The sequence below is a fragment of the Orycteropus afer genome, unplaced genomic scaffold (assembly GCF_000298275.1).
Source record: "Orycteropus afer afer isolate SDZICR_OR568_19922 unplaced genomic scaffold, OryAfe1.0 scaffold00003, whole genome shotgun sequence".
NCBI classification, from domain to species: domain Eukaryota; kingdom Metazoa; phylum Chordata; class Mammalia; order Tubulidentata; family Orycteropodidae; genus Orycteropus; species Orycteropus afer.
Genome location: NW_006921590.1, coordinates 34296105 through 34315067, shown reverse-complemented (window position 1 = coordinate 34315067; position 18963 = coordinate 34296105). Strand labels below are relative to the sequence as shown.

At 35.5% G+C, this 18963-nt stretch overlaps 1 protein-coding gene across 1 annotated transcript in view; it reads left to right on the top strand.

The window, feature by feature from the left end:
* Nucleotides 1–18963, top strand: part of STAG1 (stromal antigen 1) — a 528154-nt gene that overhangs the window by 478398 nt on the left and 30793 nt on the right. Inside the window, exons 22-24 of the mRNA XM_007937169.2 lie at nt 12044–12136; nt 14230–14404; nt 16129–16268. Of these exons, the coding sequence (XP_007935360.1) occupies nt 12044–12136; nt 14230–14404; nt 16129–16268 (408 nt within the window). The remainder of the gene's footprint in view (nt 1–12043; nt 12137–14229; nt 14405–16128; nt 16269–18963) is intronic.

Here is an 18963-nt window from a genome sequence, read left to right as displayed (position 1 = left end):
TGCCTTTTTACAGATAAGGGAACTGACCATATGGAGATTGGGAGATGCCTGAGATCACACACTTATAACTATAGCACAAACGTTTTGATTCTCAATCTAGTCACCTTTCTGTTGGTTTTCTTTAAATTCTTTTATTTTTCAACTTAATACAACCAGTTCTGGAGAGGTTTTGTTATTTCTTTTTATTTAAAAACAAGTTTTCTAAGTGTACACTGTACACAAACTTAGTGGTTTCTGTTAATCTGATGAGCATAGCACAGTTATGTCACATAGCCAGGTTTTTTGCATCATTCTTTATCCTCAAGGGCATTTAGATGAAAAATGGCTCTGATTTTAAATGTCTTAGTTTGTGAGTTACAGGTAGAGTACATGGTGAGCTTTGTTAATGTATGACTAGAAATTTCTCCATTTAATTTTTTTCCTGAAATTTGAATGTAATACATTAGACCCTGGGGATCTAGATCTTTAACATTTGTAATGTTGTTCATTTAGAAGCAACCTGAAAGTAATGTCATCTTATATTGTTGAATGTTAGTTAACTAGTGTTAAGAAAGAATGAATCATTTAGCTATTGAAGGATTTTGCCAACTAACCACCATCTGCTTTGTTTTCTCTACTTGTTAATACATTTGTAGAAATTGTCATTTGAAGCTCTGGAAGAGTCATTCAAATTCTTAATTAATAAATTATGCTCATTAGTTTTGGGTGTAAAATATAAAGTAGAGTCATTTTCATAAATTGGAAGCCCTTACTTGGATACAGAAAAACACAAATAAATAAATGAATAATGTTGATCTTACCACCTGTGAATAACCACTGTTAATATTTTAGTGTGTTTTCTTTAGTACTTTTTCTGTACATACTTTCCTAATATTATTGAGTTCATACTGTATTGACAAGTTTTATATTTTCTCTTATATAACTTTTCAGTTATTAATATAATATTTTTAATGTATGCATTGTAGTCTATCTTGTAGCTATAGCATAATTTATTTTACCACTCTCTTGTTGGATATTTAGGTTATTTAAACATTTTCACTAATAAAATTAATGCTCTGATGGGCATTCTAGTGAAAAAGCTTGTTTTATGTTTGTCATTGTTTCATCTCCTATATTCCTAGAAATGAAGTTGCTGAGTCAGATTTTGTACATATTTTAAAGGTTTTTGATACATATTACCAAATTACTTTGTCAAAAATATTTTCTAAAATTTATTTTTCTTCTCTGTTGTCATGAACTCTGTCATTCAGGGGATAATGTTTGGTAGTTGTTTGAAGTTTAAATTCAAGTTATAATTTAGTTAATAGTGAACACTATTATATAAAATGAAGTGAGCACAAAAGTATATGGAAAGACTAACTATATCAGGAACAACATTAGATCTATATTTGAAGTAGAAGTGCACTGGGTTTCACCAATGGGTATTTCCTCTGTTCCCCTAATTTCCAGAATTGAAGCTCTTTGGCAGTCTCACAGGTCATGCTCAGTATACTTTGCTCCGGTGCCCCCTAGTGCTGGTCCTGTAGAAGCAGCCTTCAGTTTCTCTTCTCTGTATCAGAAAACATCCTTCTTCCTTCAGCTCCTTCTGGACATATACAAAGACATTTAAAGAGCCAGGTAAATAAGAGTTAGGGATAAAATAATGCCCATATTTCCTTCTTTGGCCTGGGGATCTAGAATTTATTCTTGATTATTTTTGCCTCCTGGGGGGAGCTATCCTGCTCTCAGTCGTCTTACATTTGTAGTACTCTGCCTTACCCTGCATGTTCCTATTCTAGACTACAGTAGGGAGGGCCTGAGGCAAACGTTCCTGTCTCTGGTCCCTGGCCCTATTCCTAATCCTTTAAATCAAAGAAAGTTGATATTTCCCAGGTAGACACAAGTAAAGTTACTAATGAGGTGTTTGGCTACTAAGTTTGTTCCTCCATTACTCTCTTGATTGAAGATTCTTGTCAGCAAATTCCAACTTGTTCACCCCCATACAGACTGGGGAAGGGAGGAGTGAGGGTGAAGGTAGGACTGACGGTGACCAAGCCTTGTGAGGAGTCATGTTTAACCTTGCTTTTCTCCCTACATTCCTACAATTCACTAGAAATAGGCTCAGATGTATAAGACTCTATAGGCTACTTTCTACATCTCTTCATTTCCTTTCCCTTACCCGCTCCTTCAGAATAGCTTTGAACAAGAAAGAAATAACTCATACAGGTCCTCACCCGGAATTGCTATAACAACAAAATATAGGTGACACCCCTCCCTCCGCCGAGCTAACTACTTTGAAGGGAAAGGATCAGAGCCAGCGGTGGGAAATAATAGCTATCTTTTGAGGAACAAATTTCTAGCACTGTATAACCATTTTACTTTACTTCTTTTCTTCCAGGATCTTTTCCCTCTGCCTTTTATTCCTTGCGAATTCTATTCTCTCAAACTATCTAGTTAGTTAAAACTTTTCCCCAATTCGAGAATCCTTCTTTGATCAGTTCGTTCCTATTAATGTTGTGTCCAGTCACAATTTCTTAATTGGCTAGGCTAGGAAAGTTAAGGGAGAGAGATCCGATCCAGGTCTTATTTTCTGTAGCTATTATTTCTTGTTCAGCTCTCAGAATATTCTTTTTAAAAATACCGAATACATTAGTAGGTGGCTGTTCATACCAAATTCTAAACTTCTCCGAAATTTTACCCAACTTCAACATTCTAAAAGCCCCCGTATTCCAACACCCCATTAAGAATGCTGTGCTGTGTTCCATTAAGAATGCTGTGCTGTGTTTGCAACCCTATTCCTGTGCCTCCACATTTAGAAGCTTATTTTCTGGTAGGGAATTCCCTTCTACCCCTTCAAAGTAAGGCTTTCCCAGCTTCACTTGCCTGTTCACCCAAATGCTTTTTTTTACCTTACATGGAAAGAAGGGCCTTTAGAGTGCCTGACTTACTAATACCCAAACTCCTTAAGATTTTTAATACTTCATGAACTAAGTAATGAGCTAAGATTGAGAAGATCCTAAGTAATAATTATTAAAATTTAAAAATGTATTTTAATTGCACTTATCAAAGACCAAAAGCAGTATTAAGAATATTTAGGCAAAGTTAAATACTCTTTATATTCTAGTGCAGAGATTAGAGATTTACTCCCCTAAAATTCATGATGAAAGCAATTTATTTTCCTGTCGGGCTGTTATTTGAATAGAAAAAAAAAAAATAGCTGTCATATTATACTTAATATCCCAGGCATGATATAGTAATGCATTTTCTTTTCTATGGTAGGTTTTAAATTTAAATTGTGTTTTCCCAGTGGCCATTGTATAATTAGGGAGCTCTGGTAGTACAGTAAGTAGTTAAGGCATTTGACTGCTAACCAGAAAGTTGGCTATTCAAGCCCACCAGCTGCTCCATGGAAGGAAGATGAGGCAATGTACTTCCATAAAGATTACCACCTTGGAAACCCAAAGGGGGTCACTATGAGTCGGGATCGACTTGATGGCAGTGTACTTCCATAAAGATTACCACCTTGGAAACCCAAAGGGGGTCACTATGAGTCAGGATCGACTTGATGGCAGTGGGTTTGGTTTTTATCCCTTTTATTCTACAATTGCCGGGTATTTAAAAATAACTTTCTGTCACTGTATTTGTTTTTATTATCCTTATAACCAATTTATTTATATAAGGAACTCCCAATTTTAAAATATATAATTTATTTATATAAGAAACTCCCAATTGATAAATATACATATTTTCAGCTTCTTTTGTGTTTAGAACAGAGACTTTGGAATTAAACTTGAATTTGAACTTTGGCTCTGCTTCTTATTACATGTGGCTAGATCAGCAAATCACTTCACCTTTGGTTTTATTTTTCTAATGTATGACATGGGAATTATATTCACTGCTAGACAGTGTTCTTGAGAGGAAAAAAATAAGAGTTTCAGTAAATAAGAACTATTGTTTTATTGTCATTAAGTATCAGCCCTCACCTATGCATCTTCTCTAATCTCATTTTCTGTAAAAACCAAGAGTTGATACTAGATGAACAATTGCATAAGGCTGTGGGAGTGTGGAAAGGAAACATGCTCAGTGGTTAGTATAGGTTTAGGATACAGTATTGTAGATTTTGTCCCATCTGTATTATGGGATAATTTGGGAATTCAAGTTTCTCATTTGGTCCAGTAGTCACTACTTTTCCTCTGTCCATATGACTGCTTCTTCAGCTTCCTTCATCTTTGCATACTACAGGAAAGAGAAATCAGAAGATGTTTTGAAACTATGGTAGGCAGTTTAAGGGTTCCTGGATCAATATAAGTGGATTTAGCCTTTGAGGCAATGGCATGAGTCAGCAGGTAAGGATTCAAATCACCAAGAACAGCAACAACACTGAAAACTAGGTATTACATTTGGGGTTTAAATATCCAATAGTCATTTATTGTATATTTGATAAAATGCCACCCAAAAGAAGCTAATAGCAGTCATTCATACAAGAAAGCAGTCTCAGAAATACAGAATTTATTCCACTACGGTGGTGGAGATTTTTTTCTCTTGTTCACTGATGTGTCCTAAGTGTGTGAATTTATTTCCATCTGTTTCATCAAATGTAGTGTGAATATTGACTTAGTTCAGCTGAAAATTAAGTTAATGACCCTTGCTGCATGTTACTGTGCTTGGTACAAATGAGCATAACACAGTTCATACCTCCAGAAAGCTGTATAGCCCCATAAAGTCTCAGCAAACTATAACTCATGGGCCAAACCTGACCCAACACTTACTTTTGTAAATAAAGTTTTATTGGAACACAGCGATGCTCATTTGCTTACATACTGTCATGGGGCTGCTTTTGTACTACATTGGCAGAGTTAAGTAGTTAGGATAGAGATTATATGGCTCGCAAGCCTAAAATATTTACTCTTTAACTCTATGGAAAAAAGTTTGCCCATCCCGTGCCTATAATGGTAGCCCCCTTAGTCTTATTTACTAGAACTTTGTCAATTAGAAAACCTTATTTGCTTATTTGGGAGCTCTGGTAGCATAGTGGCCAAGGCACTTGACTGCTAACCAGATGGTTGGCGGTTCAAACCCACCAGCCACTCCTCGGAAGGCAGATGAGGCAATCTTCTTCCGTAGTGATACTGCCTCGGAAACCCAAGGAGGGGTCACTATGAGTCAGGTCTGACTCGATGGCATATAACAACAACAACATTTGCTTATTTAGGATAATAGAAGTTTAGTTTAGTTTTGTGCCTCTTTTTTATCATGAAAATTGATCATTAAATTCTTAACAGGCTTTATTTTGTATTCTGAGATCTTTTGTCTGACCTAGGTCTTCATTTTACTACTTTATTCTGCTTTATTTCTGGCAGGGCTTCAAACCAGTTCAGTCATGGCCTACAGAGTGACACCAGAATAAACCCAATTTATAAAAATGTGGGTGAACAGCAAAAATTATGGGTTAAAGCCCTGCTAGAAATTTAATCTCACTCTTAAAGAACAAGGGCAGCTTGCATGTTGCATAGCAATCAAATCTCTTCATCTGCTGACTGCACTATTTTAAATGTGTATTGCTCTCAACAGCCCTGGCAGTAATCCATTCTCCCACATCTGGCTCCTGAAAGGGCTCCCTATGTCTCTTCTAAGTCTCCCGTACCAGGTTCCAGTTAGTGTTCCAGATCACCCACAGGTCTGTTCTGGTTTTGCTTCATTGGCTATCACTGAAGCAGTTCAAAGCACTGATGTCTGTCCATTCTAGATGTATGTATTTCTCAGTTAATGTTGAATTAGTGTTCTGTATGTACTGCTGGTTTTTCCAAGGCTTGAGTTTCTGGCAGTGATTGAATTGATGGTATTTAATAACTGTGGATAAAAGGATAACCGAATCTGATCTTTCTTTTGGAACATAACAGTGTGATGCAAAATGAAAAGGAATCACCATTTAAAATTTGTGCATGTGTGTTGTCTCTTTAAAGAGACAGATTACATTTAAAATTCACTAAATGTTAGTGTAAGTCAAGCTTTATCATCCTTTGTGTCTTTGAGAAAGTTTCTTTCTCATAAAGCCTGTATAATAAATTTGCTATCTTAATTATGGTAGCCTTATTTGGGGATTTTTCATTGTTGAAGTCTTGCTGACCAGGATGTATTTTGAAAACATCAACTTAATTCCTTGAAAGAAACTTCTTCTCTAATCCTTGTCAACAAATAATTGATAAACTAAAACCAATTTTAACCCTTTCATATCTGGGCATTTGTAGGTTTCATTTGTCTAATTCTTGGTTTCACAAGATGTACCAGAAAGCAAAAAACCTTAGCCAGGCTAGTGAAGCAATTTGTAAAATGAATACAGAAGAATATAACCAAGATAATGACTTAAATCTCAATATGATCTTATTTTGTCACCCATCTGAATTCCTTTCAACAGCTAATCTAGGAGAAGATACTCTTGACTCCAACCTGCTTTCAGAAAATAAGATACTAGTTTGATTTAAGAAGCTCTGGTGGCGCAGTGCCTAAGGCACTTGACTGCTAACCAGAAGGCAGCCACTCCTTAAAAGGAAAGTTGGACAATCTACTTCCATAGAGATACTGCCTCAGAAACACAAGGAGGGGTCGCTATGAGTTGGAATCGACTCAATGGCAATGAGTTTGGTTTAATTAGATTTAGGGATGCAACAATATCTTAAGTATATGGGTTATATGGAGTGAAAAAGTAGTAGTTTACTTTTATCTTCTGTTCACTGTTCCTTCAGTTCTATGCTCTGGTTGCACAGTAGTTGAGACATTTGACTGCTAATCAGAACGTTGGTGGTTCAAACCCACCAACTGCTCCATAGGAGAAAGATAATGGCAGTCTGTTTCCATAAGGATTTACAGCCTGGGAAACCCCATGTGGTAGTTCTACTCCTCCTTCCTAAAGAGTTGCTCTGAGTCAGAATGGACTCAGTGACACTGGGTTGGTTTTGGCCTACCCCTATAATACAAGTACCCTGGCCGGAAAGTGAATTTATTTAAGTGAAATTCTCTTGTGTTAAAAGTGGCAGAGGTACTCCCTAAACATTCTGGTTTCTTAAAATTGCAGCCTGTATAGTCAGCAAACCTTACTCTTTTACTATCCTTTTTCAATTTCTGTTGGGTTTTTTTTTGTTGTTGTTTATATATAGATATATTTGAGTAGTCTGAGTTTCAAATTCTTAACCTCTATAGTAGTGCCTATCTCTTCAAGTTCCCACATATTAATTTTATCATATTATTTGAAAAAAAAATTACTGCCATCGAGTCGATTCCAACTCATAGTGACCCCCTTTGGGTTTCCAAGGCAGTAAATCTCTATGGAAGTAGATTGTCCAGTCTTCCTTCCGTGGTGTGGCTGGTGGGTTTGAACTGCCAACCTTCTGGTTAGCAATCAAATGCCTCAAGCACTACACCACCAGAGCTCCTTTATCATTTTAGAGAGACAGTTTAATTAAGGAGCTTTGGTGGCACAGTGGTTAAAAGACCCAGGTGCTAACCGAAAAGTCAGTGATTTGCACCCACCAGCCACACCATGGGAGAAAGATTTGGCAGTCCGCTTCCATAAAGATTACAGCCTTGGAAATCCTTTATTCTATAGGGTCTGCTTTTAGTCAGAATTGACTTAATGGCAATGGGTTTGAGTATTTTTGATTTATAGTGTAATGGTTAAGAGCAGACTCTAAAACCTGGCTGCTTAGTTTAAAAATTTCTTCTGCCACTTACTAGTTGGGTGTCTTTGGGCCTACCATTTAACATATCTGTGTCTATTTTTTTTTAATGTATAAATTGGGAGTGATAATATCAATGCCTTTCATAGTCCTCAGAATTAGTTGATTTTATATGTGAAAAATTTAGATTAGCACCTGGCACATAGTAAGTGCCAGTAAATGTTAACTTCTTATTATTGCATTCTAGCCCAGAAGAAAAAGAAATACCACATATAAAATGCTTCTGTAAGTGTAAGTTAAACATATTTAATTTTTTTTCATAAAGACTTAGAGCTGTTATAGCAGGAGGGAAGTGAAGGTAACTAGAATGTAAGGAATGTATCAAGTTTTCTCAAATTTAAAAACAGGAACTCAAAGTGAGTGAACATACTAGCTTTTACTGTTTAGACCAAGCTCTAATTATTGCCCTATCAGACTCTTCATATTTCTTTTCTTATTTTTGCTTTTCCATTTGTGTATTATCTATTCTTCAATAGATACTAAGAATAAAACCCACTCTGTGAAACTTATTCGTTATTTATTACTGATGTCTTAGCCTGACAAACCCATAAGTTTGAAAAAAAAAATTATTTAAGACCCTGTACATTTCTGAAGGTGTTTACTACCACATGGCGCAATAATGGCACCCTGCCCCAACTTGTGCAAAATCACAGTGTTTGTAATCATGGTTGCCAACAAAATAAAGTGGAAAATTGTCAGTGAATGAAAGCACTGAGTTTTGAAAGCCACAAGAATCTAAATTCTGTTCCCTGCTGTTCAAAGGGATTTATTGTATGAGATTAGCTAACTGTTCAATGTACAGTATCTGTATCATTCACCCAAATCTGCTTGTATTTCTAATTATCTCTCTGCAACTAACCCACTATCATTGAGTTGATTCCAACTTTGTGACAACTCTGTAGGACCAAGTAGAACTGCCTAATAGGGTTTCCAGGGCTATAAATCTTTATGGAAGCAGACTGCCATATCTTTCTCCTACAGAGCAACTAGTGAGTTTGAAATGCCAGCCTTTCAGTTAGCAGCTGAGTGCTTTAACCACTGTGACACCAGGACTCCTTTGGATGGAACTAACTAGGTACAATTAAATTACCTTTCTTGGATAATTATTTCATTAAAATCTAGGCCAAACTTTACTGTTATAGAAAGCCTTCATCTTCTGTTTCCTTGGTTTTATCACACTTGTAGTTTCTACTTAAAATGTTACTGTTGATCAGTCAACCAATAAATTGCTTACTTAGCTGTGATGTTAAATTTACAACTCTTCAGATGAATAGACAAGTAATCATTTTACAAGACACATTTGCTTGAAGAGTGACCTTTAAAGGAACCTTTTGCATCCAACTCCAAAGAGAGCTAATTCCCTAGATAGCTTCTTTGTGACAGCATATGCAAAAAAAATCTGAGGAATAAAGGAGCATTAATATCTTTTGGCATCATTTTTTAACTCGAGAATTATTTATGGTTTAGTAGAATGTTTTGTTTTTCTATTTGAGAGGTCAAAACAAATAATAAAAAATCTATCCTCGTTCAGTCCCAAAAGAGCTGTCTTGCAGCTATCCTGCTCTTTTTCCTCTTTTATAATCAAACTTTTTGAAAAGAGTTGATTCCCTTCTTGTCTTTTGTTCAATCTACTGCAGTCTGATTTCAGCTCCCATAACTTCATTGAAAGTACTCTCCATAGTCACCAACAGCCTCACCATTGTTTTATCCTTGGAACACTTTCTAATCCTTATCTCTTTATGGTTTTTGTCATTTTAAGTTACTTCAGTTTTAAATGTTTTCTTTCCTTACTACTGGGATGCCATATTCTCCTGGTTTTAGTCCTAGTTCTTAAGCCACTTCTTAGACTTCTCCATGAACTTTTCTTTCTCCATCTGTCTTTTAAATGTTAGCGTTCCCCACGATGCTGTTATCAGACTTCACTGCATAGTCAGTCTCCTTAGGCATTCTCATCCACTTCCATCACCTCTACTGCCATCTGACTGCTGAGGACTCTCTAATCTCTATTGTTGCTCAGATTATTTCCTATGGACTTTGCACTCACATATCCAACTGTCTTCAAAACAGCTCTACTCTAGGGTATTTTTCAGAGACTTCAAAAGCATCATCTCTAAAAGTGAACTATTGCTAATTGCATTTGTTTCTTGATTTCCTCTCAATGATTTATGCCACAATCCAGCTGAGTAAGCAACTACCTGGAAATTTAGGAGTAATGGTCAATAGCCCCTGTTCCGATCAGTCCCTAAATTCTATCAATTCTGCTTTTGTTTTTCTTGTTGTTGTTGTTGTTATGTGCCATTGAGTCAGACCCGACCCATAGCGACCCCTCCTTGGGTGTCCGAGGCAGTATCACTATGGAAGTAGATTGCCCCATCTTCCTTCCGGGGAGTGGCTGATGGATTTGAACCGCCAGGCTTCTGGTTAGCAGTCAAGCGCCTTAGCCACTATGCTACTGCCATCATTATATTTCTACACCCTCATTCTAGATTATTCCTATGGCCCTTATTAATATGTGAGAAAATAGAGAGTATCCATGGGCTTTCAAGTCAGATAACCCTAGATGTGGATCCTTTTGCTATAATTTAGAATCTATAGGTGCTGTGAACCTCAGTTTTCTTAAATGTAAAATGGAAATATTACCACTTACTTATAGGTTGATTGGGAGATTTAAATTTATGGCCCTTAGAGCACAGATTGTATTGTATCTACTACTAACTGGCCACCCTGTACCACACCATTCTCTGTTCCGCTTGGAGCATGATTCTTTTTTATATACAAATTTTAGTACTTTCATGGTAAAAGTCCTTCTGCAGTGGTTTCTTATTGCCATCAGCATTATATCCAAATGGTTTAACAATATATTTTAAATGGTCTCCATAAAATGGATCTTGTTTTTCTCTTCAGATTTGACTCTTTACTCTCCTCCGTACTTATGGCCCAGCACCAATAAGTTAGTAATGATCCCTCAAATGTACCTTCAGGCTTTTGAACATTTTATACCCTTTCTGGAACACCTTTGCCTACAGCTAGTTAATTATTGTTTGTCCTTCAGACTCAACTTACATATTATCTTTGGAAACCATCCCTTGATTACTTTTAACTCTGGATTAGGTTTACCAACCGTTTCTTATCATAGCACTCCTTATTCTGTATTTTGTAGTTGTCTGTTTTCTCCAATGCTTTGTGAACATTGGAAATTAGAGAACAAGGAATGTTAAAGTTTGGTTATTGAATGTTCATATGGAAGAATATTAAAGGGTCTTATGACAGTTTTTTTTTTTTTTTTTACTGCTCTACAGACAAGCTCATTCCTTCTACTGAAAACTACGCTTATGTAAACAAAAGAAAAAATGTATATAATTTCTTAAGTATCCTAATTTTTATATGAAGATCCTGACAAGAAATAAATGTTACAATCTGTACAAAATAGATTGGCTTAAAGAATTTTTAGCTTAATAGAGTGCTTTTTAAAAGTGATATTTCTACATTAGCCTTTGCTTATGTTATTCTTCATTGCTCTTTTGAATTTCAACATAACACTGAATTATCTATATGTGTTGATGAGAAGAATGTGAGCTCTGATATGACATAGTCCTGGGTTCAAATTCTTGCTAATAATGGCTATTTCTCTGAATCAATACAAAGACTAAACTATATAACAGTGTAAGCCATTAGACCAGAACCTGACTCATTGTGAGTGCTTGAAAAATGTAAGCTTCCTTTTAAATTTTCAAGTACTGTTCCATATGGAGTAGCATCTGACCATCTAATTAAATCCTATTCACCCATCCAGTCTTAAAAAAAACTTGATCCTTCTATGAAGGGTCCCTCCAGCTCAGCTCTCTTTGCTGCAGTTAGAATTAATATAAAAAGAACACTTAGTACTCTGTGATTGGTCTAGCACTCTGCTATAATGTTAACTCTGAGGGGCATAGGCACTGTCTTAAATTTAGCTTTCTTCCCATGACATTTTGCATAGTGTTAAGAATATGGGAGAAGTTCAGTACACATAATTGGTTTTTGCCTACTTTTTCACTGTGCTGCTATGCTCCCTCAGTAAACCATATTTGTAAAGAAAATCTTTTGGGGAGCCATCATATTAAGCATTTCATAGTTAATCACAGCTGATGCAATATTTGGTCTTACCAATTTTGCTGCCCTTGCCATTAGGACAGATAACTGGGAAATAACTGTATGGTTTGGTTCCTGACAATAAATTTGATTTTAATGATTTTCTTGAAAATAAACCAGTGTGGCTATTTTCTATGTTTTTTGGATCAGTTTTCTAGAATATTATAATTCATGCTTGCATATTTGACTCTGTCTTACAGGAGGATTTGTTGGTATTGAGGAAAACAGTGAAATCCTTTTTGGCTGTTTGCCAACAGTGCCTATCTAATGTTAATACTCCAGTTAAGGAGCAGGTAAGATATGATCAATTAAGAGCTCTCGATAAAACTAAAATGCATTGCTAACCAGATGGCTGGCAGTTCAAACCCACCAGCCACTTGGAAGGAAGATTGAGCAATCTACTTCCGTAGAGATATCGCCTCAGAAACCCAAGGAGGGGTCTCTATGAGTCAAATCGACTCAACACCAGTGAGTTTCATTTCGTTTTGGTTAAGAAGATACCATTCTTTCTGGCAGTTCCTAGTCTACAGGTTCATCCCTAACATTTATGAGACCTGAATATTTAAGATATAAAGGAAGCTAACAAACTGTTATAGAAAATATATTGTATCTTTTTACCTTGACAAGTATACTGTGGTGATGACCTGCAAAGCCAGGTTCCAGTTTAGAATCCTTGACTCTTAAGAATTCTGTCCTACAAAATGGATAGTCTGGGGAATTGGCCTGTGGCCTGGCCTCTTCTCATCTCACCTTAAGCTCTTTCCCACAGTAGGAGAGGGGGCTTTTTAGACACGTATGTGGACACTTCAGCCTATGTGTCCAAACTGTCTACATCACTCTCCCAAATAGCTGCTGCTTAACCACTAAGAGTAGACACGCTGGGGATGCAGTCTGCCTCAGGAACAAGCCTATGTGGGTTCTGGCAGCAGAATCAGGTCTTTTAGGGCAAGGGATGGCTGAGTACCTGTTCCTGGACTGTTGTCTAAAAGTAGAGGTGCAGGCAGTCATACTCCTTTGGTGTAGCAGATTCCTCACCCCTTGGGGAGGAAGCAACCCAAAAAGCGTCAGAGTGGGGCTCAAGGCAATACCATTTCCCTGAAGTGATTTGTAAACTATTTCTTTAATTGTAACATAATGTTCTACTTATGAGTACTTTTGTATAAAGCAGAATATAACTTTTCCATACTGTTTTATTATGTTGGACAAGAAAAAGCATCTACTCAGTCTAATTAAGGATACTGTAGAACTTGTCCTTTGCTGTCTCTTCTTACAAATAGTTTGTCCTCGGTCTCTTCTTTATTATCAGCATCTAACTTAAAATGGGAACTGAGATGAATTTCCTTAAACTTTATTCTTACACATTCTGAGCTCCCACCAATGCTGTCTAGAATTACCTAGCTCTATAGCCATCTAAACCAAAAATTCACTGTTTTTGCATCAGCCCTACTTGGTGATACCAAAGTCATGGCTTGGGTAAAAAATATTTTCCTAGAATCTCTTTTTGTTCTCCTGTTTTCAAGTGGCTGTTTCCAAATAGTGTAATGTATTTTATGGCAGTACACTCAAGACATGATTCTTACTGGAAGTGAACAGTCAGGTATCTAGCCATTCCTAAATAAATGACAAAATTGTGTTTTGCCAGAGAAATCAATTCGTAGAAGTGGATTGTTTTGAAGTGTCAGAGCTCTTGTTATCGTACAACAAAATCTTTTAATTATAATAAACTTTGAGGACATAAGTTTATTTCATTTCATCCATTACATAGGTCAAATTTGGCACCATAAATATTTATAATTCTTTATATGTGAGAAAATATATTGAGAGTTCCTTTGTATGATTAAATTTGTTGAGGGCTTTTAGAATCTAGCTTTTAAGTGAATGCCCACAAATTAAATTTTAAGCCTACTGTTAAGTAGAGATTTTTTTAATATGTTTGATATATTTTGAGAGGATTCAAAATATACATTATAATTTGTTGAATTTACATAGTTTGGCTTAAGACTTCTACTAATTATTTGATTGAACAATATGTAATTTATGTCTAACCTCTATAAGAATCTGTTATATCAATTTTGTGTTTCCAGAGTTCAGTTAAACTTACTTTTTAAAAATTCATGTCTTAATCAAATGGTTTTAAGTTAACACACCCAAGTAGAATAAGTAGATTGTTTTTATTTTTAAAAACAAAGGCTTAAACATTACTAGTGTTTAATGAGGGGAAAACAAATAGTTTTATTAAGTTTGGAGATTAAAACTAAGTAACTGAAATTCAAGTACTTAAAATTTCTATGTAGTACTGCTTTTGAACTGTGTTTATTTTGTTTTCATTAACACTGACTTGTGGTTATATTCATACAATATTTTACTGATTCTCTTTGTGTTCCAGGCTTTCATGTTGCTTTGTGACCTTTTGATGATTTTTAGCCACCAACTAATGACAGGTGGAAGGGAAGGCCTTCAGCCTTTGGTATTTAATCCAGACACTGGACTCCAGTCTGAACTCCTCAGTTTTGTGATGGATCATGTTTTCATTGACCAAGATGAAGAGAACCAGAGCATGGGTATTTGTAGCATCAGCTTGTCAATATTGATCTTGTTTTACCAGTCCCAAAAGATACGGGGTAAAAAGGTCTAAGTTAACCCTAAAAATGCTGAGATTTCTCTCTTTAAATAAAGATTAATAGTAATACATTAACCCAGTTAAGTCTTCCTCCTTTAACACTGTACCCTACAGATCTTTCCATATAAACATAGAGCTTATGTATTCTGTTTCATTGTGTAGGTAGAGCATAATTTATACAATCTATCTCATACTGAATGACATTTGGCATTTTGAATACCTCATACTGATTGATATTTGTCTAGTTTCCAATCTTCTGCTTTTATGAACTATGCCATAATGAATAACCATTTGTTATTTCCCACATTTGAAATTTATATGTAGCATAGATGTTGTTTCTAGGTGAGCTGAATCCAGGTTCACAATTTTTCTAAAGGAAAGCGTCCAGGTTCCTTTCTATTCCTGAGTGGTTATCATGTATTATTTAAATAAATATAAATGTAAGATATCAAATGATGACAGACTGTTATCAAACCTCACCAGTCAAAATTGTGTTGAGCTTGCAGAATGATAAATTGGCAAAATTAGACTGAACTGTTAATAATTAATTATAAATAAGTATTCAGAATTGGTCATTTGTAAAATAGATTGTTTAAACACTCTGAAATAATAGTGTTAGAGGCGAAACTGATTCACAGATCTTTTTGGTGCTATTAGAATGTTCTCTACTTAACACTTTAGAAAATACTAGACTGTGAACCCCAAAGGGTCTTTAAATAGGGCCCATATTAATCTCAGGAGATGAAATTTATCTGCTACTTTTTCTTAAAATAAGATAAATAAAGGATTTCCCTACTTCTCAAAGCACTGATGCTTCACAATATGTCCAGTTAGTTAAATTAGAGAAGTTAGAAGTAAATTTTTTATGAATAAATACATGTGGACAAAAGAAGAGAAAAAGCTGTCCCCAAATAAGTACATTCCAGGACATGATAGGGTCAGTACAAAGAGGCAGAGCCTGAAACAAATGTGTTAACGTTGATCATCTGGAGCCTTATTTAGAAATTTTTTCCTAGATTAGAAATTGGCAAACCCCTGGGGTGAGACTAACCATTTGAGGAAGGAAAACACTACTTGTTTGGAAAGTATTTGGTAACTTTTTTAATGTGTATAACATGATGTGCAACATATATTTTATTTCTCAACTGATAACATTACCATGTTTAAGAAGGTTGTTGAAAACTAACTGCCATAATATCCATATGTTTGCATTATTCCCCAAATATTTATCCAAAAGAAAATCTTTCCCTGTGTCTTAAATTTCTGCAATTTCTTCTCTGGATATATATTAGCAAATGAGGGATATTGAAATAAGAAAAGAGAGCATTTTTAAAGTAAACAGGCAACTTCAGAGTATTACTAGGACAAAACGTATCAGAGAAAAAGCCTTTTTTATATTTGATTTGCTTATCTTGCTCAAGCTTTGCTGCCATAATGCCGTATAAGGTAGGAACGTTAGTGTCTACTAAATGTTTGATAAATATTTAACCAAAATTCAGAAACATAAAACAAAATTATTCAGTATAACCAACCATTTTTGTCCCATCTAAAACTAAATTACACCTATTTGTAAAATTGTTGTATTAAGCTGGTTTTCAATTATACAGATTTTTTCAATGTGGATAAAGAGCCAAAACTCATAACTAATTTCTTTTTTGTGGTTAGAGGGTGATGAAGAAGATGAAGCTAATAAAATTGAGGCCTTACATAAAAGAAGGAATCTACTTGCTGCCTTCAGCAAACTTATCATTTATGATATTGTTGACATGCACGCAGCTGCAGACATCTTCAAACACTACATGAAGGTATACATTTTTATTTTTCCTTCTTCTAAATAACAGGGAAATTTGTAATTAAAATGAAAGGCTGAAGGTAGAGGTTACAATTGACAACTTTTACTTAATGTATTATTGATTTTCTGATACAGCTAAATTGTTCTCTTTTATATAAGTATAGGCTTTTCATCAGTCTGCGTCATTGATCAATTCCATAGAATAAGAATTTTCAAGCATTTATATGAAAGTGCACCTTTTTTGCTCTCTAGATCAACATAGAAGCAAGCTATTTTGTCTTCCTTAGGACATCCCTTCAGATATTTTTAAGTATGCCTACTGTATACCATGCCTTCTGCCAGTCACCAAAGTTACAAAAATTTGTTTTATAAATTCCTGCCCTAAAGTGGAGACGGTCAAGCGAAGAGACAATTATATTATACAGCATAACAGAGGTATATTTAGGAGTTTGTGGAAATACACAAAACAGATACCCAACTCTTAGAAAATGTGAGGGTTAGTAAAAGTTTCTCAGAAGTGACTTCTGAACTAAGCCTGAGAGAGAAGCACAAATTAGTCAAAAAACAAAGAATTAGTGGGAAGATTTTGTAGGCAGATTGAATTAAGTGTACAAAGACACAATGGAATATAAATTGTTTGAGGGAAATGTAACTAATTTGTTCTGGCAGCATAGGTTACTGATAAGAACAGAGTCAGAGACAAGATTTAAAGAAGGTGACAGGTCAGACCTTGTAAGATGTGCTGAAGATTTTGAATTTTATCCTAAGAGGAGATAAGATGTTCAAGGATTTACGTTTCTTCCACCATTTCTTATGTGACAGTATTTTAATAGACACTCATCTTCCTAGCTGTTCTTTCAATAAGCTCTGTCTTGTTCCTGACCATCTACAAACAGTTTTCAGGACTGTTTATGATATCATCTGAAAGGCACAGATTGGAGCAGAACACTTCTCAGTTTATATGTATTTGCCTTGTTTTCATGTCAAAGAAAGTATTCTATTTTGCCCGTGTTTAGAATATTGTATGTGCCATTGATCGACTTGTATCTTCATCTGTGTTTGGTCCAATACCAGTTATGATATAGTAACTAATTCATTGTATTTTGCTGAATAACTAGTGTGATGGGCACTGAGCTGGTAGCCATAAGTTTAGAAAGAAGACATGATTGCAGCACTGTGGAATTCACAGAGTAATAAAAAAACTGAAATATAATATGTAGATGCTAATAATGATTGCCATTTGTTCTGTGCCATCTGTGTCTATGACACTATTCTAAGGCCTTTACATTCTCTGATAATGATGCTATGAGGGAGGAAATAGTATCTTTATTTATAGATAAGGAAATGAATGGTCAGAAAGGTTAATTAACTTTCTCAAGATCAAGCAACTATTAAGATAGCAAAAACTGGGATTTGACTTTAGGTCTCTCTAACTTCTTTCTTTTAGAAAGAGTCTGGCTCTTTCTATTGGTCCGCAAAGCCTCAGCATGATTACTGGCGCTCTCTGGTGGTGCAGTGCCTAAGACATTTGATTGCTAACCAGAGGTTGGCAGTTCAAACCCAGCAGCTGCTCTGCAGAAGGAAGATGGGGCAATCTACTTCCATAAAGATTTTTTGCCTTGGAAACCCAGTGGGGGTTGCTATGAGTTGGAATTGACTTGATGGCACTGGGTTTGGCTTTTGGTTTTTAACTCTTTTAGAAAGAGCCTGCCTCTTTATATTGGACTACAAAGCTGCAGCATGATTATTGTAGCAATAGATGTACAAAGTACACAGCTAGAACAGAATAGAGACTTAAGTGAGGAACCAGAGAAGAATATAACTAAATAGTTTGGATGGATCTATAAGAGAGGGACCAGCAAGCATGAAAGGAAAGAAAAGCCTATGCCAAAAGAGCAGCATAACTATGCCATTTAACCTCATTTTTTTCTATATATAATCTAAATAAAATCATGAATTTGCCAAACTGATACTGATATCCATACGGATTGACATATTTACCTATTGAACCTTGAAAAAAGAAAATCTTACGACCTGTTAGTGAATGTCTGCTTGGTCTTAATAACCATCATTTCTTTTAATAATGCATTCTATAATCTTTAAGCTCACTGATTTAGTTGTTCCAAGTAGTTATTCCCAATCCTGATTATTCATCAGTCATTTAGAGCATTATTCAAAAGTACGTATTTCTGGGTCCCACTCAACCTAGATAAGAATATCTAGGATGGAGCTGGGCAGTGTTCGGTTCTGTGCTATGTGCTAAAGCCAAGTCAGTGGCACCTGAACAGTAAGGAAAGAGGCTAAGCATTGTTTTTTAGGGGTTTTTCTTCATTGGATTTTCCAAATGATCTTTCCCTTTGGAAAATCAGGACTGTAATTATCCTTCTCTAATCCTCCAGCACCATTTCTGTTTTTCACAGTTCCTTAAAGAGCACTGAAACACTGTTTTCATGATCTCTGAAACTTTTCTCAGAACATGATTAGTAACCTAATTCATTTGAAATGATGTGATGGTCTCTTATCTTTTCACTAAGTTTGAATTTCAGTTTCATTTTGGCAATGTTTATTCTATCCTTTTTTATGTAGTTGTTGCCCTTAGTAGAAAATAGACAAGTATAAAATGTTGTGAGTTCTGGGTTGTCCTTGTCATCCCTTAAAAATACTGCATTGGTTCTAAGAAGTGAGCCTCATTCAAATCTTATGATATC